The sequence below is a fragment of the Sorex fumeus genome, unplaced genomic scaffold (genome assembly GCF_029834395.1).
Source record: "Sorex fumeus unplaced genomic scaffold, SorFum_2.1 ptg000043l, whole genome shotgun sequence".
In the NCBI taxonomy this organism is placed as follows: domain Eukaryota; kingdom Metazoa; phylum Chordata; class Mammalia; order Eulipotyphla; family Soricidae; genus Sorex; species Sorex fumeus.
Genome location: NW_026606100.1, coordinates 50,707,797 through 50,733,002, shown reverse-complemented (window position 1 = coordinate 50,733,002; position 25,206 = coordinate 50,707,797). Strand labels below are relative to the sequence as shown.

General features: G+C 54.5%; 1 protein-coding gene across 1 annotated transcript in view; it reads right to left on the bottom strand.

Moving 5' to 3' along the window:
- Window positions 1-25,206, bottom strand: part of LOC130029446 (deleted in malignant brain tumors 1 protein-like) — a 135,821-nt gene that overhangs the window by 41,042 nt on the left and 69,573 nt on the right. Inside the window, exons 11-21 of the mRNA XM_056120332.1 lie at window positions 20,910-21,227; window positions 19,050-19,367; window positions 18,897-18,926; window positions 15,882-16,029; window positions 13,438-13,628; window positions 11,664-11,705; window positions 9,850-10,167; window positions 7,411-7,728; window positions 6,047-6,079; window positions 3,357-3,510; window positions 583-800 (exon numbers count right to left, since the gene is read on the bottom strand). Coding sequence (XP_055976307.1) covers window positions 583-800; window positions 3,357-3,510; window positions 6,047-6,079; window positions 7,411-7,728; window positions 9,850-10,167; window positions 11,664-11,705; window positions 13,438-13,628; window positions 15,882-16,029; window positions 18,897-18,926; window positions 19,050-19,367; window positions 20,910-21,227 — 2,088 coding nt within the window. The remainder of the gene's footprint in view (window positions 1-582; window positions 801-3,356; window positions 3,511-6,046; window positions 6,080-7,410; window positions 7,729-9,849; window positions 10,168-11,663; window positions 11,706-13,437; window positions 13,629-15,881; window positions 16,030-18,896; window positions 18,927-19,049; window positions 19,368-20,909; window positions 21,228-25,206) is intronic.

Here is a 25,206-nt window from a genome sequence, read left to right as displayed (position 1 = left end):
CCACAGGACCTTTCTTAGCACACAGGGTTTCTCCTGATAAAAGCGGCTTGTCTGGACCTGGGCAACGGGAGAGTGGGGAGGGCATTTGCCTTGAATGCTGTTGACCTGGATTTGATCCCCGGCACCCCATGGGGTCCCCCAAACACAGCAGGCAGGAAGCCCTGAGCACTGTTGGGTATGGCCCAAAATTAAACAAAAAATAAACAAAAATAGAAGGAACAGTTTGCCCAGCCCATCCTTGCCCACTTATAGAGCTGTTCTGTTGCACGAAGGTGCACCATTGTGTGTGTGTGTCTGTGTGTGTGTGTGAGTGCACACAGGTGAGCGTATAGGGGTGTGTGTACATAGGTATGTAGGTGTCTGTGCGTAGGTGCATGTATAGGAGTGTGGAGGGGGTGTGGAGGGATGTGTGTGGGGGGTGATTCTGGAATAATAAAGCACCTGCAATCCGGCCATGCGCTCACCACTGAGCCACATCCCTGGCCCCAGTGTGGGTGTTTTCGAAACAGAATCCAGGTCTCTGCTAACAGGGGAGTCGTGATTAGAAAACTTTCTGTCCTTTAAAGACCACACACCGCCTACCCGGTTCCCTGTCGCCCTGTGGGATGGCGTTGAACAGCGCGTAGAAGCCCGTGTTGGTGATCATGGAGTCGCTTCGGAACACCACGGTCATCATGTCCGAAGAGGAGAAGAACATCACGGCCACGGAGGCACAGAACTTCCCCATGGACAGCGCGGCGATCCTGGGGCCATCGAAGATTTCAACCGAGTCGTAGGGGCAGCCCAGGATGTCCTCCAGCCTGGGAGTCCACATGGAACAGGGCGGCAGGTTAGAGCATCCATGAAATTGAAAGGAACACGACGTTGACATCAGAGGTTCCCAGGATTTAGACTTTGAGGAACCTACGAGGAACCTTCCTCATGCCTGACTTCCAGATTCCTGTTTCCTCTGAGCATGTATCAGGCTCCTGGCTACAGTTTGGCACACTGGCACACTGTCCTCCCGTTGTTCATTGATTTGCTCGAGCGGGCCCAGTAACATCTCCATTGTGAGACTTGTTGTTACTGTGTTTGGCATATTGAGGGTGAGATACTCTCGGCAGCTTGCCGGACTCTCCGAGAGGGGCGGAGGAATCGAACCTGACTCTTCCAGGCCAGCCAAGCACAAGGCAAACGCCCTACCGCTGTGCTACAGTTTAGTAACTGAAAGTTTCAAGTCTTTGGCCAATCACAAGCAATAAGGAACAGCAGAGAATGCTAAGGGACTCAGCAAATTGCTTCTTTCTTATGGGCCCCCGGGACACTCTAGCAGTGCTTAGCCTGCATGTGGGCTGATAGCTTGGGTGGTAGGCCTGGGGAGGTGGTGTTGGTTGGGCTCCTGGTGATCGGGGGCCGCCAAGGCCATATCTGAGATGTTTAAGGCATGGAATGCCAGGGATTGAATTTGGGGCTTCACACATGCAGACCATGTGCTCTAACCCAATGTGCTCACCCCTGGCCCTGAAAATGCATTCTATTTTTTTTTGTGGGGAGCCTGCCTGGCATTGCTCAGGGGTTACTCCTGGATCTGCACTCAGGAATTATTACTGGTCACGCTTGGGGGACCCTGTGGGATGCTGGGGATCAGACCTGGGTTGGCTGCCTCCAAGGCAAATGCCCTGCCTGCTGAAGTATCTCTCCGGCCCCTGAAAATACTTTTTTTTAATTTTCACTTTTTGGTTACTCCTGGCTCTGCACTCAGGAATTACTCCTGGCGGTGCTCAGAGGACCATATGGGATGATGGGAATCGAACCCGGGTTGGCCGCGTGCAAGGCAAAGGCCCTATCCGCTGAGCTATCGCTCCAGCCCCTGAAAATATGTTCTTAATAGCCAGATCACCACAATGAATGTAGATCACAGCCAGCATTTCCCACCTCTGTGTTTTGCTCCAAACCCAAGTTCCTGGGGAGACAAAGCATGACCTTAAACTAAAAATGGTGGGCGACACAGTCTTTGCACTTTGGCAGTTATTCACCAGGGTGATTGGGAGGGGGCGGGTAACTGGCCACACGAGAAGCTTTGGCAATCTTAGTCTCAGGGTCTCCCATCGTCACAAGTTATTTATGGGTATGTGGTCTATGGAGAGACAATGTTTCTAGAATGTTCCGGGAGGCAGGGTCTGTCCATAGCTCTGTGGATGATAACGTGGACACACACAGGTTTTATCAGTGCTGTTGTGTTGGGAGGCTGACACGGGGCATATGCCGTGCAGCACTTGTGGATGGAATCATGTGTGGGTCAAGCATCTTGTATGTGACATCAGACAGATCATGACATTGAGCCTGGGACAAACTCTCTGAGTTCGGGGGCTGCATCTCTGAAGGGGACAAATGCCTTTCTCTGAGTCGCCCTCATGACAGTCTCCAGAGCCCGGGCACGTAGCCAGCACACCAGCGACTGTTCCAAGTTAAGGAGATTTAAAAAGACGACAGCGACATCGAAAAGTTTACTCTTCTGTGTCAGAGATGAGGTGATGCCTCTATTAACTCCTTTCATTTTTCAGGAACATCAAGAAGATGTGGAGGGGCCAGGAATATGGCTCAGTGGCTGAGAGGTCCTGGGTTCGATTCCAGTATGGCACAAACAAAGCAAGCAAAAATGCAGAGCCTGGAACTGGAGTGGGGGGCTCCCGGGTGTAGAACCTCTTACTGTCGGCTTAAAGTTCAGAAAAAGGTTAAAGGAGAGTTAAAGAGCATAGATGTTGGGACCCCCAGGGACCACAAGGGGTCCGTGGGGGTCCATGACACATCTAAAAAGGGGGATTTAAATTTCATGACTTCATCTTTCTAACAGCTGCATAATATTCCACTGTGTAGATGTATCAAAGTTTTTTTTAAACAGTTATCTGTTCTCGGGCACTTGGGCTTTTTCCAGATTTTGGCTATTGTAAACAGTACTGCAATGAACATATAAGTGCTAATGTCATTTCTACTATACTTTTTTTTTTTTGTATCCCTGGAATATATTCCCAGAAGTAGTATTGCTGGGTCAAATGGGAGCTCAATTTCTAATTTTTTTGAGAAGCGTCCATACTGTTGAGAAGGGGGATTCAATGGTGACATTTTTAGGAAAAAGAAAACATGACAAGAAGGTTAAAGCAAATATGCTAATAAACATATTAGCATATCTGGTTCTTTTTCAAGCTGCAGGTAACTCATGGGATGCTAGTACAGAAATTCTCCTCAGACTTCACCTAGCAAAAAATTTTTCTTCTTCTTTTGTTCTACCTCTGAATGTTATCCACTGAAAGAAATACCTTTAGTATGGTTTTGCCAACCCATACTTTCGGATTTTTCTCCGAGAGAGGTGCCCTTACTTCAGATTGGGGATCATGAGCTCGATGCGGAAGTTCTTATCCACGTGGATCTCCCACACGCACTGCACGTCGGTCGGGTAGCTTTCTGGGTACCGGGGGCTGGAGAATGAGCCGGACGAGCTGGAAATGACCCCTCCGCAAGAGTTATTGCTTCCTGGGGTGAGAGGGAGAAGACGTTACCTGCGTGGTCCACACAGTGACTGAGAGGGGTCAGCTGCAAACCCCCCGGGTGGACAGAGAGGCAAAGGTGACCACACAGCTCTCGAGTGATTGCTGGGCCCCGGGGGGTTCTGCAGGAGGCGCCTGCCTCTCCCCGTCCAGTAAGGAAAGTGGCATCTGTGGTCAGCGTCCCCTTTTCCTAGCGGGGAGGAAGGGCTCCTGCAGGGTGGGAGGGACCCAGGAACTCTGAAACGGGAGACCAGAGGTGCACTGCAGGGGCCGGGGAGCAAAAAGGTCTAAAAATTTGGGTCCGAGGGCTGGAGCAATAGCATAGCGGGTAGGGCATTTGCCTTGCACGCGGCTGACCCGGGTTCGATTCCCAGCATCCCATAGGGTCCCCCAAGCACTTCCAGGAGTGATTCCTGAGTGCAGACCCAGGAGTAACCCCTGAGCATCGGCTGGGTGAGACCCAAAAAGAAAAAATAATTGGGGTCCGAGGAAGCAGGGGAAAAGGAAGGGGACACTGGTCTGATTGGGGAGGTGACAGCCGAGCCCGCCTTTAAGGCTGTCCTGCTGGCACTTAGCCGCTAGGGCACGTGTCTGTGGGACATCCCTCCCACATCAGAGTCGTTGCAGTAACCCGCAGATATTCTCTCACGATGCGCTTAGCATGGCAGAGAGACGGCACCTCCACCCTGACCCAGAGGAGCTCGGGGACGCCGCTGCCTTCGTCGGCTGGCCCCTAACCAGGACGCCACTTCACCTCTTACTCTCTCTTCTCACTTAGCTCTCCAGAACCTTCCGTCACCAGGTTCCTGGGCTTTCCCGGGAGAAGAGGTGACGAGTCCCCCCCACCCCCGCCCAGTCCTTGTAGTGGGGGTGGGGGGTTACACACAGGCTGACCCTGGAACCCCAGGGGCCTGGATTTCCCAGAGTTTCTCCTCATGGCGAGACCCTCAGGACTGACCCAGAGTCGGGGGACAGGGTGGCCAGCCGCCAGAGTGCCACTTCCTTTTCTGGCCGGGAAGGAGGCTGAAGGTGAGCCAAGTCAGCGTCCTCAGCCCCTGAAATCCCAGCGCCTCGTCCCCCCACAGGAGAGGGCCGGGGGCCTCCCCGATGGCCTTCCGCCCTCTCAGATGGGGCCTGCTTGTAGCAGAGAAGAGTCGACCCCTATCCTCTCCCACTGCTCAGGCTGGGCCACGTCCAGGACACCCCCAGCCCCTAACACCAAGAAACTCCAGTCTGGGAGTTTCCGTGCCCGCGTGATCAGTGTCTACCTGTTGCGTGATCCGGAGAAACTGTGGGAAGACCTAGAAGGGGAGAGAAGGGAGACAGTGGTGACACCCAAGGGAGACAGAGTGAGATTCAGCTGCATCCCCTGAGGCTTGCTTTGCATAGAGTGAGCCTAGGCGGGGGTCCCCGTGAGGATGCCCATGGGCCCAGGGCCCCCGTGACGGCTGAAGCTAGGTCCTCCCTAGGCGGGCACAGCAGTGGCTAAGTGTGATTGACAGATCAGGCACCAGACGGGACGAGCAGCAGCCGACAGTAACCAGAGCAACGGCAAGTAGACGCAACGGCGGCCCGCGGGTAACTTCCCTCAGCATATCGCCGGAGATGCTGGGGTTGGAGGCCACTGGGGCCTGGCTGGGGGCATTGGGGAGCATTGCAGCCGCAAGACGGGGTGCTCCCTTCTTGGGCTGGCCCTTTAGGACCCCCACCCACTAAGAGGAGGGAGAGAGCAGCAGAGGCGGCTGGACAGGGGGACACTCGGGGGCCACCTCTCAGTATGGGGGTTCAGACACGTGTGTTGCCGGGGAGGTGATAGCTCTTACCCACAGCCCTACTTCAGTGCTGACGTTGGCGCCACTCAGCTGGTAAAGGACCGTCTGCCTGGAGACGGACTGAGTGGGTCAGCCCCCCGGAAGATGACCTCGCCACCCGCCCCTCAGTCTGTCCTATGAGATGGTCCATAAACCGCCTCTCTGCAGGGTCAGCAGGGGGCCGGACACCACCCCGTCTTCACACTCAGCTCTGAGACACGGGGCCAGTGCGGTGTGGTCAGTGATGTCAGAGTCCAAGAACACCAGCCACTTGGGGCCAGGTTTCCCCCAGCTGGTCCTGGGGCTCCCACATGGCACTGTGCTTATGCCTCAGTTTACCTCTCTGGGACATAGGAATAATACAAGTCCCTCCCTGAAGGGGCGATGATGCACTCTAATAGTTATGTGCAGGAAGGGCTAAGAATATGTCAGCTTCTTAGCTCTCATCTGTATTTGATGGTATTATTATTATTATTATTATTATGTTATTGTTGTTTTGTTGTTGTTGTTGCTGCTACTGTTTGTGTTCAATGAGAAAACCATGGATGGGTCTGTGGCAATCAGACAGCAGGTAGGGGGCTTGCCTTGTATGTGACTGGCCGTGGTTCGATTCCTGGTGCCCCATGTGGTAGGTTCCCTGAGCCCTGCAGAACCAGGAGTAAGCTCCGAGCACCCCTCCCCACACCAGACCCAACCAAAGCATGGACATACCTGAAGGTGTGGGAGGGGGCAGGCCTTCTGCATCTGAATGTGAAAGAAAGGCCAGAGGTCACGCTCTTTCTGTCGGGCGTGGAGAAGGGGGGTCACAGGGCATGGTTGTCTCAGTAAGTAGGGCACCCGGAGCATCACCACATTCCCGGACTCCAGGGTCTTAGACCTGGGGGAGGGCGTGCGGGAGCCACCGGGGTCAGTTCTATCCCCTCAGCCAGGCTGGGTTGGCCTTGGATGAATGGATGGTTGGTAGATGGACAGCTCGATGGATGGATGGATGAATGGATGGACAAATGGACAGATGGGTGGATGTGTGAACAGAGGATAGACCGGTAGAGAGAAGGAGGTGGTGGGATGAATGATGACATGAACAGATAGCTGGCTGGATGGCTAGCTGGCTGGCTGGCTGGCTGGACAAATGGTCAGATGGACGGATGGATGGATGGATGGATGAATGGATGGATGGATGGACAAATGGACAGATGGATGGATGGACGGATGGACGGACGGACGGACGGACGGACGAATGGATGGATGGATGGACAAATGGACAGATGGGTGGATGTGTGAACAGAGGATAGACTGGTAGAGAGAAGGAGGTGGTGGGATGAATGATGACATGAACAGATAGCTGGCTGGCTGGCTAGCTGGCTGGCTGGCTGGCTGGCTGGACAAATGGTCAGATGGACGGATGGATGGATGGATGGATGAATGGATGGATGGATGGACAAATGGACAGATGGATGGATGGACGGATGGACGGACGGACGGACGAATGGATGGATGGATGGACAAATGGACAGATGGATAGATGTGTGAACAGAGGATAGACCAGTAGAGGGAAGGAGGTGGTGGGATTAATGATGACATGAACAGATAGCTGGCTGGCTGGCTGGCTAGCTGGATGAATGGTTGGATGGACATATGGACGGATGGATGGATGGATGGATGGATGGATGGATGGATGGATGGATGGATGGACAGATGGCTGGCTGGCTAGCTGGCTGGCTGGCTGGCTGGATGGATGGATGGATGGATGGACGGACGGACGGACGGCTGGATGGATGGATGGATGAACAGATGGGTGGATGTCTGGGAAGATGGGTGAATGGGGGGATGAGTGATAGATGGATGCACAGATGACTAGATGGGAGGACAGATGGACAGATGGCTGGACTGATGGGCAGTAGATGGAGAGATGGATTGCAGATAGATGACTCACGAGGTAAATGATGGGCATGAATGGATGCCCAGGGGGTGGATGGACAGATGGACGGATGGACAAGAATCCCAGCTGAGAGGCGTTCTTTCAGAGTGCCCTCCCCCACGACACCAGGAGGACTGCAGGAGAGGGGACAGGCTACCTGAGCAGATGACGCCGGCGTCCTCGTGGTGCCCGCAGTTGTGCTCAGACCAGCCCGAGTGGGCGCACTGTCCCAGGAAGTGCTCCAGCCCAGAGCACTGCAGGTTGTCCAGGAAGATGTTCCCGGAGCCCTGGCCGAAGTGGGCCCTGCCCAGGGCGGATATGGCCTGGCCGCAGCCCAGCTGCCGGCACACCACCTCGGCCTCATTCAGGTCCCACAGGTCGTCACACACGGTGCCCCAGGCGCCCTCGTAGAAGATCTCCACACGCCCGGAGCACCGGCCCGAGCTGCCCGCTAGCCGCAGTGCCGGCCAGTCCCCTGCAGACAGAGATATGGTGTGTGAGCCACTCAGAGCCAGCAGCTGCTGGGGTAGGTGGACGCCCCATCCTCTGCCTGGGGCATGTTTCCTGAGATGAGGGTGGGCTCTTTAGCCAATTTAGTTTCATCGCAATTGTATTTATTGGTTGCCGCACGTGGTCTTTTGTTTGGGGGGCCCGCTGGGGTACTGGGTTGCTCTTTTTAACATTTGGTTACCATGTGGGGCCACGAACAGAACTCAGGGGTCGCTTGTGCAAAACACCTGTCATCTCCCGGCTTTCACACGCACTCGGGGTGCGGTCTCACCCACGTGCACCCTCATCAGCATCTGAACCCCCACACGAGGCTGCCCTGCGCAGCAACACCAAAAGGCCTGACCCCCAGAGGGCCTTTCCACCACCCCTAGACCCTGCAATCCACACGGTGAACCGGGAGCCCGAGAGTGAGCTGCTTGGGAGAACACAAGGACGGCCGACATCAGTCACCCACCTGGGCTGACGATAAATGACTCCTCGGCATCTGTGAGTGGAGAGAACCAACATGTCAGCATTTTTTTTTCTTTTTGGGTCACACCCAGTGATGCTCAGGGGTTACTCCTGGCTCTGCACTCAGGAGTTACTCCTGGTAGTGCTCAGGGGACCATATGGGATGCTGGGAATCGAACCTGGGTCGGCCATGTGCAAGGCAAATGCCCTCCCCACTGTGCTATCGCTCCAGCCCCCAACACGTCAACATTGCTCAGTAATCTGACTCTAGTGCCTGAAGACGGTTTTTTTTTTTTGGCTGTTTGGGTCACACCTGGTGATGCACAGGGGTTACTCCTGGCTCTGCTCTCAGGAGTTACTCCTGGTGGTGCTCAGGGGACCCCATGGGATGCTGGGAATCGAACCTGGGTCGGCCGCGTGCAAGGCAAACGCCCTCCCTGCTGTGCTATCGCTCCTAGCCCCCTGAAGATGGGCTTTTATGTGTTCTATAAGAGCTGGTCCATGGGGCATGGGAAAATCCATCACTTGACAGAACAGGCGGGTGGGTGGCCAGAGTCACGGACAGACAGAAGAGCAAAACTCTTCTCCAGCTGCCTTGAGCCCCTTATTTTGAGAAAAAGGCCTCGCGTTCAGGGCACAGTTGGGGTGGCAGGGCCTCACTGAGGATGCGTTTTGGAGAAGCATCTCAGATTTAGTTGGAATCCTCAGGACAAGGGTTGGGGGTGACAAGGGGCCCCGAGGCTGTGACTCAGTGAGATGAACGTGCCACCACTAGGAAGATGCCCCAGCTCTCATTGAGGTGCTCGGGGGGGGGGTCACCATGCTGGGGTGGAGGGTCCCGGGGTCAGGGGAAGGGTCACTGCTCGCTGGGCGTCCCTGCCTCCCAGTGCTCCTGCCACTCATGGGGACCGTTTTTCCCTGTTCCCGGGCGTTACTCAGAGGCGCATTCAGTGTGGGAGCAGACGTCCCCCCTTGTCCTCCAGGTCAGCTGCGGGCTATCGGCCCACAGCGTGGGTGTGTCACAAGCTTCTCTGTGCCATGTGCTCAGGGACGATGGGCCCTTCCCAGCGGGGCGCCCCTGTGCTCTGAAGAGAGGCACCCTGCCAGCGCCCCGCTCCTGACCAGTCACCCAGGGACACAGATGGAGGAAACCGGGGGCTCCCCAGGGTTCTGTCACCCACACTCAGGCCTGTCTAGCTCTGCTCTTGCCCCAACTTCCGGTCACCTCATTGGACTAGCACCTCAGAGCTGGGGAGCTTGATTCCCGCTCAGCGCATCTCTGATGCCCAGTACCATCAGGGCCCGCATGTCCGCCCATCAGTCATGTGCCAGGGCCAGACAGACCCTGTGGGTTTGGAACCCTTATCCCTGCACCCCTGACCTTCCCGCACAGCCCCAACCTCTTAGCCAACAGGCTCTTTGCACAGTGCTCGGGGCACTGCACCAGGCTTTTGTGACTGTCACTCCTGCGTTAGCAAGGGAGACACTTTCACCTCTGGGGTCTGGCTGTGTCTCCCCGCCCGGCCGGAGAACGGGTGGAACCAAGCACGTGTTTGGGGACCCGTGTTTGTGCCTGGCAAGCTTGGAATTCTGGGCATCCTGGGGCCAGTTGGGGCCGCGGTGGAGGGCAGCTTACCGGAGCAGATGACGCCGGCATCCTCATGGTGCCCGCAGTTGTGCTCAGACCAGCCCGAGTGGGCGCACTGGCCCAGGGAGCGCTCCACGCCGGCGCACTGCAGGTTGTCCAGGAAGATGTCCCCGGAGCCCGGGCCGAAGTGGGCCTTGCCCAGGGCGGACACAGCCCGGCCGCAGCCCAGCTGCCGGCACACCACCTCGGCCTCGTTCAGGTCCCACAGGTCATCACACACGGTGCCCCAGGCTCCCTGGTGGAGCACCTCCACGCGCCCGGAGCACCGGCCCGAGCCGCCCACCAGCCGCAGCTCCGGCCAGTTGCCTGCAGACAGAGACATGGTGGCCTGGGCTCTGGGGGTCCTGGGCATGTGCCGAGAGCTGCTTGGCACCCCCCATCCTGGTAAGATCAACGTTCATCCAACCGATGGACTTCCTCAGGAGACACTGTATTGTCTGAGAACGCGCAGCCTGAGACCACCATTAAGTTTCTCTTTCTCCGGGTGTTGGTGCCAACCTGGGTATATGGCAGGCGGGGCGGGGGGAGGTGCACCCAGTGGTGCTCAGGGCTTCCTCCTTGCTCTTCACTCAGGGATCACTCCTGGCAGACTCCAGGGACCATCGGGGGTGCCGGGGATCGAACCCAGGCCCACAGTGTGCAAGGCAAATACCTGCCTGCTGTACTATCTCTCCAGCCCCTCGTGCCAACCTGCCTCTCCCTGATGCAGAAAGGAGGCACTGTCATGGGATTTTGTCACCATGCAGAGTGCTTTCATGAGTGGGCTGGAGCGATAGCACAGCGGGTAGGGCATTTGCCTTGCATGTGGCCACCCTGGGTACGGTTCCCAGCATCCCATGTGGTCCCCCGAGCACCACCAGGAGTAATTCCTGAGTGCAGAGCCAGGAGGAACCCCTGAGCATCACCAGGTGTGATCCCAAAAGAAAAAAAAGTGTTCTCATGAGTATTTGTGTGTTTGCTTGGGTTTGTTTGTTGTTGGGCCACAACCTGCGGCACTCAGGGGTTACTCTTGGCTCTGCGTCCAGGGTTCACTCCTGGCAGTGCTCAGGGGACCTGATGGGATGCCAGGGGTGTCGAACCTGGGCCAGCCTTGTGCAAGGCAAATGCCCTCCCTGGGGTACTATGGCTCTGGTTCCCAGTGTTTGAGTGAATGTCTGTGCTCCCTGTCACTGTCCTGATGACTCAGGGACATACGCAGAAGGTCAGGACTCGGTTCTCACTGTGGGAGAACTGAGAGAGGGAGGGGGCCATAGAGGCCCCAGGCCCCATGCCCGGTCAGTTGCAGACGGCCCCTATGGCCTCTGAGCCCCGGTTTTCTCTCTGCTCCTCTGCTGCCACCTCTGGGGTGGAGCTTTCTCGTTTGGAAAAGGCTGTGAGAGGCAGTAGGGGCTCCCACATGTGGCTCAAGGGCCCTGTGGTCACTCAGGTAATTCTCTGCTGCTGGGTTAGAGGTTCACTGTGAGTCCTGAGGAGGTGGGACTCCCAGGACCACCACAGCGATGCTTGAGGCCCACACCTGGCAAAGTTTGTGGGGTTGCATGGTGCTGCAGATCCACTCAGGTCTGGCCACAAGCCAGGTGTGGACCCTGCACCCTGTGTGACCTCTCTGGTCCCAGGCACCCCCTTTGACCAGCGCTGGCCATACAGAGAACGGGAGAACGCGGAGGCCCTCAGAAGCTGCCGAAACACGCCTTGCTCACTCCAGGGCCAGAACCCCAGGGGTTCACCGCACCCACAGCCCCATTGCGAGGAGCGGGCAGCTGCAGACGGGAGCACAGGTACCAGGGGGAGAGATCGCTTACCTGGTCTCGCTGTCACCAGCATGGGGGTGTCCGTCGGGATGGCTGCGGAGACAAGAGGGCATCTTAGACAACCGGGGAGGATGTGGGCAAGCTGGGGAGGCTGAGATCCTGTCCCCTGACCACCCAGACCCTGGCCAATGCTCCGGCCCTTCCCAGCTTCCTAGTGAGTGACCGCCCCCAAACCTGGCTCTCTGATGGGGCTTTTGGGGCTTCTTGGGAGGGTAGGAACCAAGCAGTTGGGCGGGTTAGGAATCAAGCAGTAATAGTATTTCTCCTTGTGCCTAGTTCCTTGGAGCATGCTATTGAAATCGTGCTGGCTGAGCTGGTGTGTAACTCAGCCAAGTCAGGATCCTTTGGGGGCAGTGGGGCGACTGGGCCCTTTCTCTGGTTTCTAATGTGCCCCGAGTGGGGAGCGCGTGACGAGGGGTGCGTTGCTGTCTGCTAGAAACAAGGGAACAGGAAATCAAGTCAGCGGGGATCGATGTGGACGGCTAGTTTATCTGACTCTTGGCTCAAGACAGACCTCATGGCCACCGGAAGTGAGGGGACACGGGAGACATCACGCCGGGAGCGGGGAAAAGAGGAGCGAGGATGAGTTGACGGCACCAAGCGGGACTCACTGATTAGATGGGGCGTCTGGGAAGTCGCCACTGCAGAGAGAAGGGAGCCATGGTCAGTAACTGTCGCTGTCCATCATGGGCCAGCCCCTCCGCCTCCTCGAACAGGGGCAGTGCCACCGCATGATGGCTCAGTCACTGAGCTCAGCATATCGCTCAGAGCTTGCTGAAAGGGGTCAGGAACAGGATATGAAGTCCAGGGCTCCATGGGTGGGGCTGGACCCGGGGTGACCTCGAGACAGTCACTGGACCTCTCAAGCTTCCATGTCCCTTTCAGGGAGGGAGGAAGGAGCAGGAGTTCTCACGGGAGTCAAAGGTTAAGGGCTCCAAACGCTGCCTGGTATGGGTGAGGCATTGGGTGAGGCCACGTGGGCACCTCTCAGGAGCACCCAGAGGCTTAACGTGAGCTGCCTCTTTGCTACCCACCTTGTTAGAGATGCACACCCCCTCACCTCTGCATCCCCAGCTCTCATACCCCAGTAGCACCCTCAGCCCCGGTCCCTGGGCACCCAAGAGCCAGTCCTGCGGGCAAGTGTTGACCTCTGCCCCTCCGTGACCCTCTCGACCTTGAGCCTAGAGTGCTTCTCTCGCCTAGCATCATCGGTTCGAAGGCACGTGCCAGTTCAGTTTGCCCCACTTGTTCTATCTTCCATTCTAGTATATTCCATGTAGCCTCTAGTTTTTACTTTAGGGAGGGAAGGTGCTGGTGGTAATGACAGTGACAACTGGTGATGCTCAAGGCTTACTCCTGGCTGTCTGCGCTCAGGAATTACTCCTGGCAATGCTTGGGGGACCACATGGGAGGCCGGGGATGGGACCCGAGTCAGGTGTGTAACGGCCTCCAGTTTTATGGTTCATGTTTACCTGTTGAGGCCTTCTTGGCTGGGACCACGTGTCTATTCTCTGAAGGTACCAATCCACACAGGACTAGAACTGGGACAATCCAGAAACGCCCGACTGATGCTTATGTGAAACCAAACGGCCCACGACGGGCACTTGGGACGTGTCCTCTGTGTCCCAAGATCTGTCTCAGCTAACACCCACAACCCATCAAAGAGGTCAGCTTTCCCCAGTCCACGGGGAACGGGTGGAGGCACAGGTGATCTGGTGCCCAGGAAAACCAGCCCACCCGAGTCCTCCTCTCAGTCCCTTCTCACCTTTGGCCGCAGAATAGTAGTAAGCGACGAAGTTCTTCCCGATGTTGTTGAAGCTCCGGAAGTAGATGAGGGTCATGATGTTGGAGGACGAGGCGTAGGTGAGGTAGGAGCCGGCGCAGGTCTTAGCGATGGATTTGGTGGAGGAGGGAGGCCCGTCCAGGATTTCAAAGTACTCATTGGTGCAGTCGAGGCTGGAGAGCAACAAGGAGGGATGCCTCTGAGACCCAGGCAGTGGGGGCGAGTAGGGATTTATCAGGCTACGTATGGGCCTAAGGCACCTTGGGGAACTGCAGAAAAGCAGCTGGTTTAGTTTGCTCAATTCGATGTTTCCTAAACAGTATTCATTTAGGAAACCTGAAGTGTGCGTGTGTTTGTCTGTGTGTGCATGTGTGTCTGTGTGTATGTCTCTGTGTGTGTGTGCATGTGTGTGTCTTTTTTTTTTTAAAGGATGAAAAAGCTACAAAACACAGAACCGGAGCAAAAGATGGTGTGACCAGCCAGTGTGGACCCCAGGGTGGTAGCTTCCAGCTCTGGGCTGGGAGTGGGGCATAGCGAAACTTCCTCACCTGGGGGCAGTAATATATATATATATATATATATATATATATATATATATATACACACACACATATATATATCTTTCACTTATGTATTTATTTGGGCTTTTTGGGTCACATCTGGTGATGCTCAGGGGTTACTCCTGTCTCTGCCCTTGGGGATCACTCCTGGTGGTGCTCATGGGACTAGATGGGACGCTGGACATTGAACCTGGGTCGGCCATGTGCAAGGCAAGCACCCTCCCCGCTGTGCTACGGCTCCGGCCTCCAGGTAGACCTTAGAGGTGAGATCCAGCTCACTGCGTGCCGTGAGGAGGCTGGGGGAGAGGAGTGTCCATCAGCTACCCTGGCACCCACCAGGTGGATTCTTTTAATCCTGCTTCTTCTCTCTTAGAGAGAAGGAAGAGAGCAGAACTTTAGCTGGAAGAGGAGAGAGGTGAGGAGCCCTGGGTGACCTTGTGCTGAGGCCTGGGCAGCCTGGCAAATTGGACGGACGGCCAGGGCAGGGCCAGGGAAGATAAGAGCCTTGCCCAAAGGCTCAGTGATTAATTCCAAGGTCCAGCAATTGTGCGTTTACGATTCACACCAGAGACACTTAGAGCGGAGGGATGAGAAAGACAGTCCATGCAAAGTCCTGCCTACACATGTCCAGAGACTCTATCCAGCTAAAACCCAGAAGAATCTCAGTTACTTAGCAGAAGGAGAATTAACTCTGACCTCCACAAATGGAGGAATTCCCAGCAGAGAAGAAGGAGCAATAGCAAAGCGGGTAGGGTATCTTCCTTGCATGTGGCCCACCCGGGTTTGATTCCTCCATCCCTCTCTGAAAGCCCGGCAAGCTACCAAGAGTATCTCGCCCACACGGCAGAGCCTGGGCAAGATCCCCGTAGCGAGTCGATAAGCCAAAAACAGGAACAAGTCTCACAATGGAGAGGCTACTGGTGCCCACTCGAGCAAATCAATGAACAACGGGATGACAGTGTTACTGTGCTACAGAAGAAGGAGCAAACCGTTGTCTCAAGGACTTTATGATGAATGGGAAAAAATCTGCTTCAAAAGGAAATATACATTATGATTCCACTGATATTCTAGTCTAAAAAAATGACAAAAATACAGAGGAGAGATTGTTGGTGCCAGGGCACCAGGAGGGGTGGTGGCAGGTATGAAGAGTAAAGCGTGGTTTGAGGGTCTGGAGGTGGCTCAGATGGGACCCAGGAGGCCTGGCATGGTGAGGCAATTTGTCCAGCACCATTGTGTGACCATTGGCACCCCGTAACCCAGTGTGGGCACCCCCCAGATACTGCTACAAGGATAACGATTTTTTTTTGGCTTTTTGGGTAACACCTGACGATGCTCAGGGGTTACTCCTGGCTCTGCACTCAGGAATTACTCCTGGAAGTGCTCAGGGGACCATATGGGATGCTGGGGATTGAACCCGGGTCAGCCGCGTGCAAGGCAAACACCCTACCCGCTGTGCTATTGCTCCAGCCCCAAGGAGAACAATTTTTTGAGGAGGAAAAAGTGTTTCTTGGAAGTGGGCCTCAATTGTGGGTGACCTCAGTGCATGCACAGTGTGTGTAGGTGAGCACACACACGCACACACACACACACACACATGTACACGGAATGGTGCCTGGGGGCTGATGAACAGGGTCTTTGTATCAGCCTCTGGTGTGAGTCTTATTTTATTGTTCAGGAAGAGGCCCCCGCCTGGGGAACCCGGACTTCGCATTATTTCTGTAACTACCTCTGTGCTTAGGATCAAAAGTGTCAAACTAAGCATTTCAAGAGGCGTGGAGGACTCATGCGCTTGGAAATACCAAGCTTGGGCCAAGCTGTCTGACATGTGGCCATGGGACACGCCTCGCCAGCAAACCGTGTACTTACTTGAGGTATGGAAACGCCAGCAAGATATGGTCGGACGCGTTGGCCTTGATCTGCCACACGCAGGTCACGTTGTCGTGCATTTCGTTCTTGGGGGGGTTCCTGATGGAGCCCGATGAGTTTGTAATGATGCTGCCACACGGGAACTTCCCTGCTCGTGGGAGGATCAGTGAAACCCCAGTGTTTCGTGGCTTAACTAGATCATTTAGTGACACAGTTTTTTTTTTTTCTTGTCCTAGCTCTCACTGTTTTTTACCTTATGGGCATCGTGAGAGATGGATCAGAGACAGATCCTCCAAAACAAGTCAATTTTTTTTTTTTGCTTTTTGGGTCACACCCGGTGATGCTCTGGCGTTACTCCTGGCTCTGTGCTCAGGAATATTCCTGGCGGTGCTCGGGGGACCATATAGGATGCTGAGAATTGAACCTGGGTCGGCCGCGTGCAAGGCAAACACCCTACCTGCTGTGCTATCGCTCCAGCCCCCCAAACAAGTCTTGTCAACAGGGGAAATGAAGGCCTCCAAGCCTCTGTGGTTGGAGATGCCTCTAACTCCCTCTGGGAAAGCTACAGTGGCCTGGGGAAGTGTCACTGGACAGCCAGTCCTTCTACTGAGCCCCGAGCTGTGGGTTCTGTGGTGTGGAGCTTTGGTTTTTTAGATCCTAGTTGATAAGTGGCTCCCGTTGCCCAGTCAAGGCTGACTCCGGGGGCCTCTGTCTGCGAGGCTTGGCCAGGCAGGCTCCCTCCAGCCTCGTTAATATAGTTGATTAAGGTGACACTCTTTCAAACCCACGATAAAGTGGAGGGAAGTCACCCTGGGTCACCCACCCCCTCTGATGCTAAGAACATGTACTGACTCCGCTTGTCCCCTTTACCCCCCACCATATGTTTGTTTCTCCGTTGGTTTGTCTCCTGTCTGCGCTGCATGTCTGTCTGTCCGGTAGTTAGTCTAGAACGAGAGGCAGGACCCGGGGCTGTAGACCTGCTCTGGCCCTGATTATCACCCGACTCCAGGTTTCAGGATTGTTCTAGTTCTTGGACCCCAAGTGGAGCGTCTAAAACAAGTTCCAGGGAACCCTGGGACGCAAATGCCATAGTGGTGACAGAGCGGGGGAGAGAAAGATGCGAAGACAGGCTGGAGGAGGTGGAGGCCTGAGGCTTTCAGAAAGGAGCAGGGCTGGTGGAAGCCCACTCAAGTGACACCCCCCCGCCCACCTCTGCCTTCCTGGCCTAACGCCGCACCTTCCACCCTGGGCACCTGGGAAGTTGGCCCTGCCTGGTTGTCTGGACTTCCTTTTGTGACTAAATAGCAAATTCAGCCTGACCCATAGACCCAATGGCCTTCATTGTGGACCATCCCTCGGGGCACTGGGTTGGAGTGACCCATGCAGGGGGCCTGTGTTTGTCCAGTGTTCTGGAGGAATCACTTCCCGGCTTGAGCGAGACCATCAGGGCCGCCAACACGCCGAGTCTTACCTGCAGCCATCGTCCCTGCCTGGACAGCCAGGGGGTGACCTGTCAGATACACACAGGACAAGTGCACCATCAGCGGAGACCCCCAGAACCATAGAACCAATGTCTGTTCCGGGGAAGGCCATGGCGAACCCAGAGGCAGGACGGAGGGGGCTCTTAGCACCCTGCTCCTCCCCAGACCCTGAGGCCTTATTTGCTTGTCCAAAACATAACAGAGAGTTAAACACGGAGCATGGGGTGGGGGGTGAAGAAAAAACCTGAAGGGCTGAAATCCTGTCTCCCGTAGCAAGTCTGCTGAGTGGTGGTTTGGAGTTTCGTGCGGGGACAGGAGGAAGGGAAATTGGGGAGGGGGTGGTCCAGCCGGGAGTCTTGACCCAATAGGCTGTGCACCCCACGCCCCACCTCTCTCCTTCCCACACCCCCTCACGGCCTGTCCTGCCAGAGTCTGTCCTGGGAAATGGGACGGGTGCTGCGGAACCTTCCGGACCTCGTCCTCAGCTTTGTCGCAGCTCACTGGACAGACCAAGAACTGGCTAAGGTCAGAGTTTCCCGGGTCCTGGCTGGGGAAAGACTGGTGTCGTGTTGAAGCACGAGCAGGTGGTGGGGTGGGACTGTGCCAGCCAGATGGCGGAGACCAGGTCAGAACGGAACCAGCTGACCCAACTGGGCCACCAGCCACCCTTTGCTGCTCCTCGGGCCGCAGACTAGCGTTATTCAACTCCTGGCCTTGTTTTCTTCCTGTCCCTGCCGGGGTCTGCCGACTGGCCCCCTAATCTGGCTCACACCCCGGCATTTCCATTCACACAGATTTCACTCATGGCCCCTGTTGAGTGTCCTGGGGGCTTCTAGGGAGTGATTTGCCCTCCCTGCTGAGAAATGCTGCCTTAGACCACTCCCTGCCCATGTCCCCTTACCACTCTCCCCCGCCCCCCAGACAAGGTGCCGGGCAGGATGGGGAGGATTTAGTACTTCCTGTGGGTGTAGGAGGAGCAGAGGGGGTCTGAGCCCCTCACAGTCTCCCTCTGGGCATTCAGACAAGTCCACAGCTCTCAACCCTTACCACCGGCTGGGGGGTTGGTGGGGGGTCAGATACACACAGCCTCACAGAGGCGGGAAGTGGGGGATGGAGAGGAGTGGTGGGAGGGATACTGGGAACATTGGTGGTAGAGAATGGGCACTGGTGGTGGGATGGGTACTCCACCGTATGACTGAAACGTAATCACCAAAGTTTGTTTTGTTTTGTTTTTGCTTTTTGGATCACACCCAGCGGTGCACAGGGGTTACTCCTGGCTTTGCACTCAGGAATTACCCCTGGCAGTGCTCAGGGTACCATACGGGACGCTGGGAATCGAACCCAGGTCGGCCGCATGCAAGGCAAATGCCTTCCCCACTGTGCTATTGCTCCAGCCCCATAATCACCAAAGTTTGTAAGTCTGTAACTGTAACTCACAGTGATTCACTGAAAAATATAAAAATATAAAAACAAAAACAAAACAGATACAGCCTGTGGTGGAACTTTCTCCTCCAGCTGGCGTCTGGGTGCCTACCTGTGGCCGTGGCCGCGGCGTCCTCAGCATCTGTAACCATGGAGACAGAAGCATCCCTGTGAGCCGGGGAGGGCCCCTCCCAGGCGCCGTTTCCTGCCATCCCGTGAAACCCTCTTTCCCTGAGCGTAGCGGGCAGGGCCAGACTAGACTCACCCGAGCAGATGGCGCCAGCGTCTTCCGCGTGCGCGCAGTTGTGCGAGAACCAGCCGACGTGCGAGCATTCCCCCAGGTGCCGCTCCTCACCCTCACAGTGCACGTTGTCCAGGAGGATCTTTCCAGAACCTTCTCCAAAATAGGCCTCCCCCGGGGCAGCCACGGCCCGGCCGCAGCCCAGCTGCCTGCAGACGATGGTGGCTCCGGGCAGGTCCCAGAGGTCATCGCAGACCGTCCCCCACTCTCCCTCGTAGAAGAGCTCCACGCGGCCGGCACAACTCGCAGGGCCCCCCACCAGCCTCACGGGGGGCCCCGTGCCTGGGGGAGCAGAAGGGATGGGTTGGTTGCTGCTTCTGCCCGTGGCCACTCTCTCGGCCTCCCTCATCCTCCTGATGTTTGCACCCACATCTTTCTACTGCCCGGCATGGGCCCAGCTCCTGTCAGGCATGTCTGCTCTGAAGATATGCTCCTTACAACCCCCACACTGTGTGTCTGCACTTGTGTGTCTGTGTGTGTGTGTGTGTGTGTGCATGTGTGTCTGTGAGTAATGTCAGCCAGAGGGGGAGAGATGCTCTCAAGGGTGGGATATAAAAAAACACAGTAAGGGAATCACACATGGCCAAAGGCAACAGAACCTGATGGTGATTTAGGTGTTGACCGTGGTGATGGTGCCAATGATGGTGACAACGAAGATAATGATGGTTGTGGCAGTGACGACAATGGCCGAGATGTTGCAGATGAAGATAACAGGGTTGAAATTAAAGGTGATGATGCAAAGGTTATCGATTCTTGTTCTATTAAGAAAAGGAAGATTGATTATTCTTTTATGACATAAATCTTAGGCTTTGGTCCCAGACCAGCAGCATTCTGGACTTCTTAGAAATACAAATTTTACATCTGAGTCTAGTGAGTAGAACTTTGGTGGAAGTGGCTAGCGGTCTGGACTTTAATAAGCCCTCTGCATCATTTGGAATTACTATGCAAAGACTACTGCTTTAGGATAGAAGTGCAAAAAACACTGCTTTAGGGCAAAAACTGCAAAAGACACCGCTTTAGGACAAAAATAAATGATTGACTTTCATATGCAATTTTCCACTGACATTCTTTCTTTCCTAATTAGAAGGGATCAGACCTCTCAGATTCCAGAAGGGTGATTTTCTCATCTAATCACTCTAGAAAGTGAAAGATAATTTTTCCCTCTCCAATGAGTAACATGTGATGATTTATATACCTAGTCATGGAAAACTGTAACCTAAAGCCAATGACGGCTCATCACAGCCCATCAGTGGTCCTAGGTGAGTTCTGTGTTGCCTGCAGTGACCTGGTGATTTGGTTCTGAATCGAGAAGCCTCTTGCTTCTGGTGGCTAAGTAGCGTGGTGACTCCTGGTACGCTCTTTGTGGCTGAGCCACTGCCAAACCTCACCCGACACAGTCTACACTCGGGAAACGGCTCTTCAGAGGGGCCATTCAGGCCAGGGTTTGGAGATTTCCTGTGGAAGTGAAGCCTAGATACCCGCGGTGCATGGGCTTTGAGTTCCATCTGTTGTGTTTGCTTTGGAGCTACACTGGGAAGACCCTTTAGACTCAAGCAACTCAGGCAGATCAGCCTCTGCAAACTGCTGACAGTGCGACTCAAGAGTCCTTTTGTTTCGAGTGGCGATCACAGAGAGTATCTGCTAGCAAGACAGAGGGAGAAAGTAGATGGGGCATAGAAGGAACGCACATCAGTCACCCCTGGAGGGGAGGGACCTGTCATTGGAGAGTCTGCAGACTGGAGAGGAAAGCATCAGCCCTCAGAGGGGAGGAGGAGTCTGTCACAGCCCCTTCATCCTTAGCGGTGTAGGATGCAGGACTCTCACCTGAGCAGATGGCCCCAGCATCCTCCATGTGGCCGCAGTTGTGAGAGAACCAGGGGTCGTGGGCACAGAGGGCCAGGTGGCTTTCCTCACCACTGCAGTGCACATTGTCCAGCAGAATAGTCCCAATGCCGGGACCGAAGTGGGCATCCAGGGGGGCCGCTACTGCCCGGCCACAGCCAAGCTGCTGGCACACCACCTGTGCCTCCGCCAGGGTCCAGCCATCATCACACACTGAGCCCCAGATGCCCTGGTAGAAAACTTCCACTCGCCCTGCGCACCTGCTGGGGCCGTCAGCCAGCCTCAGTGTGGGCCAGGATTCTGCAGAAAGAAAAATCCAGGTTTGGGGAGGGAGCCTGACCACTGAGGTCACCACCCCTGCAGGGCTGGGCTCTTCCAGTGAGGCCCGTGTGCACTAGCATGCTTAGAGAATAGCATCGACTAATCTTGCCCCAGTGTGGCGAGCTCTTTCGGGTCAATCAATGCAGATGGGATGAAAGAGTGTATGTTTTTCTTGCATTGGTGCTTGAGGGCTTGGCCTCCAGGGCAGATACGCAAAATGATGAAAATGTGTTTCCACCAGGGTGGGAAATGGCATGGATGAAAGGGTTGCACTACAATGATGTAAAGCAGAGAGCGGGGCTGGGGAGATGGCTCAGTGGGCCGAGTATAATAGTGGGGACACCTGCGTTCATTACCCTGCATGACATTACTGTGTCCCACGAGGAGTAGCCCCTGAATAGAGAGTAGCTGCTGGGCACCACTGGATGTGACCTCCAAACCGAAGAAGAACAGCAGAAAAAAGGTACCAATATATGTATATTGATATGGGTAAAGTCATGTTGAGTAAGAACCTCAGGCACCTAATAATATCCAGAGACCAACAATTTTACTGGAAGAAAAACATAAGTTAATCTGGGTGACCCTCTGGCAACATGGATTTGAGAGGGGAAGATCTACGGGCAAGCAGATTTTCTTCTTTCTCAGGATCCCTCGATCACACATCCAATATCACAGGCATTGATTGGTTGGGATGCAGAACCCACAGGTATAAAGGTCCACTTCAGGGACTTGAGCATTCCTAGATTTGGTATTGGGGTGTCAAGATCATCCTCCCGAGGTTGCCAAGTGATGACTGTGTTTGGGATGTTTGAAAGTTAAAAAATATATATATATATATATTTTTGGCAATGCTCAGGGGTTACTCCTGCCTCTGCACTCAGAAATCAGTCCTGGTGGTGCTCAGTGGATCATATTAAGGTTCTGGAAATTGAATCTTGGTTAGCCATGTGCATGGCAAATGCCCTACCCATTGTACTAGTGCTCTGCTCCTTAAAATGATTTTTTGATAGTTCGGGAGAAGAGCACTTCTCTCTCTGGAGCTGTTAGGGGGTAATCATATAGTGACTATGACATCTCTATTTGTACCATTAACCACAAAATGAATTCTGATATAGACTAAATATAGATATAGACAGATAACTATAGATACTGACCAAATTCAAGGAGTGTGTCTAAAAGAATACAGACCAGGGAATTTGGGGACCTTTGGACTTATCAGTAATGCTTTGCTTTACAGTAAGACAAGAAAACTAAGAAAGGAAATATTCAAACATTCAAACAAAACACCTAAAGAGTTTGAGTGTGTGTGTGTATGTGTGTGTGTGTGTGTGTGTGTGTGTGTGTGTGTGTGTGTGTGTGGTATGAATGGCTATTTGCTTTCTAATGCTTTGCATTTTCTGAACTTTCCAATGTTTCTGTGGGAGAGGAGGGCACTGAGGATGGTCTGGTTTCAACCCACATTGTGGGCCGTTTCTATGGGCTGCGATCTTCCTGCCTGTCACTATGTGATAAGGTTAGGGGGAGAGCCCTTGACCCATGCCTCTCCCCGGCCTCCTTCCAGTCGGTCCCCGAGTACCTGCTGATGCTTCCTGGGAGGAGGCTTTCTGGCCTGGAGGCCCAAGCTGGGCCTCAAATGATCTGAGTCCAGAGGCTGCCGAGCGAACCTTGGGGGGAGCTAGAACACGGAAATCATGGTTAGGACCAAGCCCTCTGCCCCCAAAATGGATCCAGGTCACATCAACCAGGGCTCAGTTGGCCAAGAGGCACCAATCAGCCTTTCCACACCTTATCAAAACACCGTCCCGGCCACACGACTCTGGGACGACCACACACTCATTTCTATTGAGATTTGGACCAAGATCCAGGGGCAGCTTAGAAAGCTCTTAGATGTGACTCCTATGCCCCCAAGCCTTGCCACTTGGACCCCTCTTCAGCTCCAGGTTCCACATAAGAATGCTTAGCAGGGGTCAAATGGTCATCCAAGACCGGCGCATTTCTAGGATGCAATGTCTTAGAGCGCCCCCTAAAGGATCGAGGCAGCGAGACAAGTCACATGTTTTGGAACTGCCAAGCTGGTCCGCCCGTGAGTTGAGAGGTGAGTTATGGGAACGCTGCTTTACCTGACGTGAGAACTGGGAACTCTCCCTTGCTTTCTGATCCTGAAAAATAAGAACGTGTTAGGATGATGTGGCTTCCATAGTTGAGGAGGGAGAGTAGTGCCAAGAGGGGCTTCTGCTGTTTTCCTGTGTGGTGTCTGTCTTTGCGTAGAGAGATTGTTCTTAGCTGAAGCCAAAGTTCTCCAGGACGAGCTAGAGTCTGTCCCTAGGTGAACTGCCTGTGCTTCTATGTACTCACTCAGCAACTGTTCAGTAGCCATTATCTGTGTTTATCAAACCCAGCATTGTGAGATGCCAGAAAAGCATGATGAGCAGGACCGAGAAAATCCAGGCCCTCCTGGGTGTTGAAGGTGATCTTGAACCAGTTCCCTAGGCTCTGTATCTCCCCAGTCCTGAACTTCAATTCATTCTTCCCAAGGACTTTTATGCTGTGCTGAGATCTGCAAAGTCTCAGCCCATTTTCCATTCACTGCCCGTGGCCTACCTGATGGTGTGGTTGGGCCGTTCACAACTTCTGGGATGGGGGAAGTCACATGAGCTGTAGGAAAAAGCACAAAGTATTGTAGAAAATGCCTCCTGCCATCCAACACGGAGAGGGGGGGCTTTCTTGTCCCTGGGCTTCATGTTTCCAGGAAACGAGTTCCTGCAAGCTGATTCTCAGAGAGATGGAAACAGCACCTTGAATCTATGATACAGACACAGGCAATTCTGTGCCGTCTGATGCCATTTCTGTGAACGGGCCAGACAGACTCAGCCACAGAACTGGAAAGAGGTTGGGGGGTGGTGGCCAGAGGCAGGGATGCTTTGGTGTGAGTCAAGAGCATGAACACGGGCTCATCACCCCGCAGCCGTGACGGAGCCAGCCTTCTCCCTGAGTGGCCAGGATGCAGCCGGGCTCTCTAACCCTGGGAGAGAGTTAGTCCCCCTGTTCCACAGAAGAACACTGCAGCACAGCAGGCAAGGGAGCTTGGGGAGAGCCCCCGAGCAGGGCACGGGACTGCCAAGCAAATGCCGCACACCTCTCAGGAGTCAAAAGAACCCTCGTCACTGAGACGTGAGCTTAAGAACTTGCTGAGATTGATCTCACCTTTATTGCTATTTGCAAAGGAACACAAACAGGCCAACTTGGATGAGCCAGGCGGAAGTCAATTATTCAGCCGTTGCTTTAATCGCTCCTTTAACAAGTATTGATGCCCAGTGGACATTGTTCTCAAGACTGTGCACATGTTAATGTATGTGCATACATGTGTGTGTGGGTAAGCACATGTGTACATATGGTTGAAGACAATGCCCAGTTTGAGTAATGAGGATTTGGCTCCAAGAAACTGACAAAGTCATTGAAGGTGCACCAACAGTGGACAGAGAGGGAGGATGGGGAGGGAAGACAGGGAGGGAACACAGAGAGGAAGGATGGGGAGAGAGGACAGGGAGGGAGGACAGCAAGGGAGGAAGGAGAGTCACTGGGAGTGGAGACGAGGGAACTGGAGGTGTCAGCTTGTAATGGGGAGGATGGTGCTCATTCTGGGGTCCAAGGCTGGTGCTGAGGGCCTACCCTATGGGCAGTGGAGAAGGGAGCGTGAGAATGATGAATCCCAGTGCTGTGGCTCTCACATAAGTCCACCTGGGTTTCCCTCAGCCCTAGAGAACCCCAAGGTCTGAACGGGCAGCACGCCCATCTCCTCCTTCCACAGTTAATAGGATTTGAACGTGTTGCAGAGAGTCAAAACAGTGGCGAGATTAAGCTCAGGATCTCTGGAGTCAGAGTGTTTGGATTATCATTCCATCGACTTTGGGACAATATTGAGCCGATTTGAGCCTGAGTTTCCCCATTCAGAAACCAG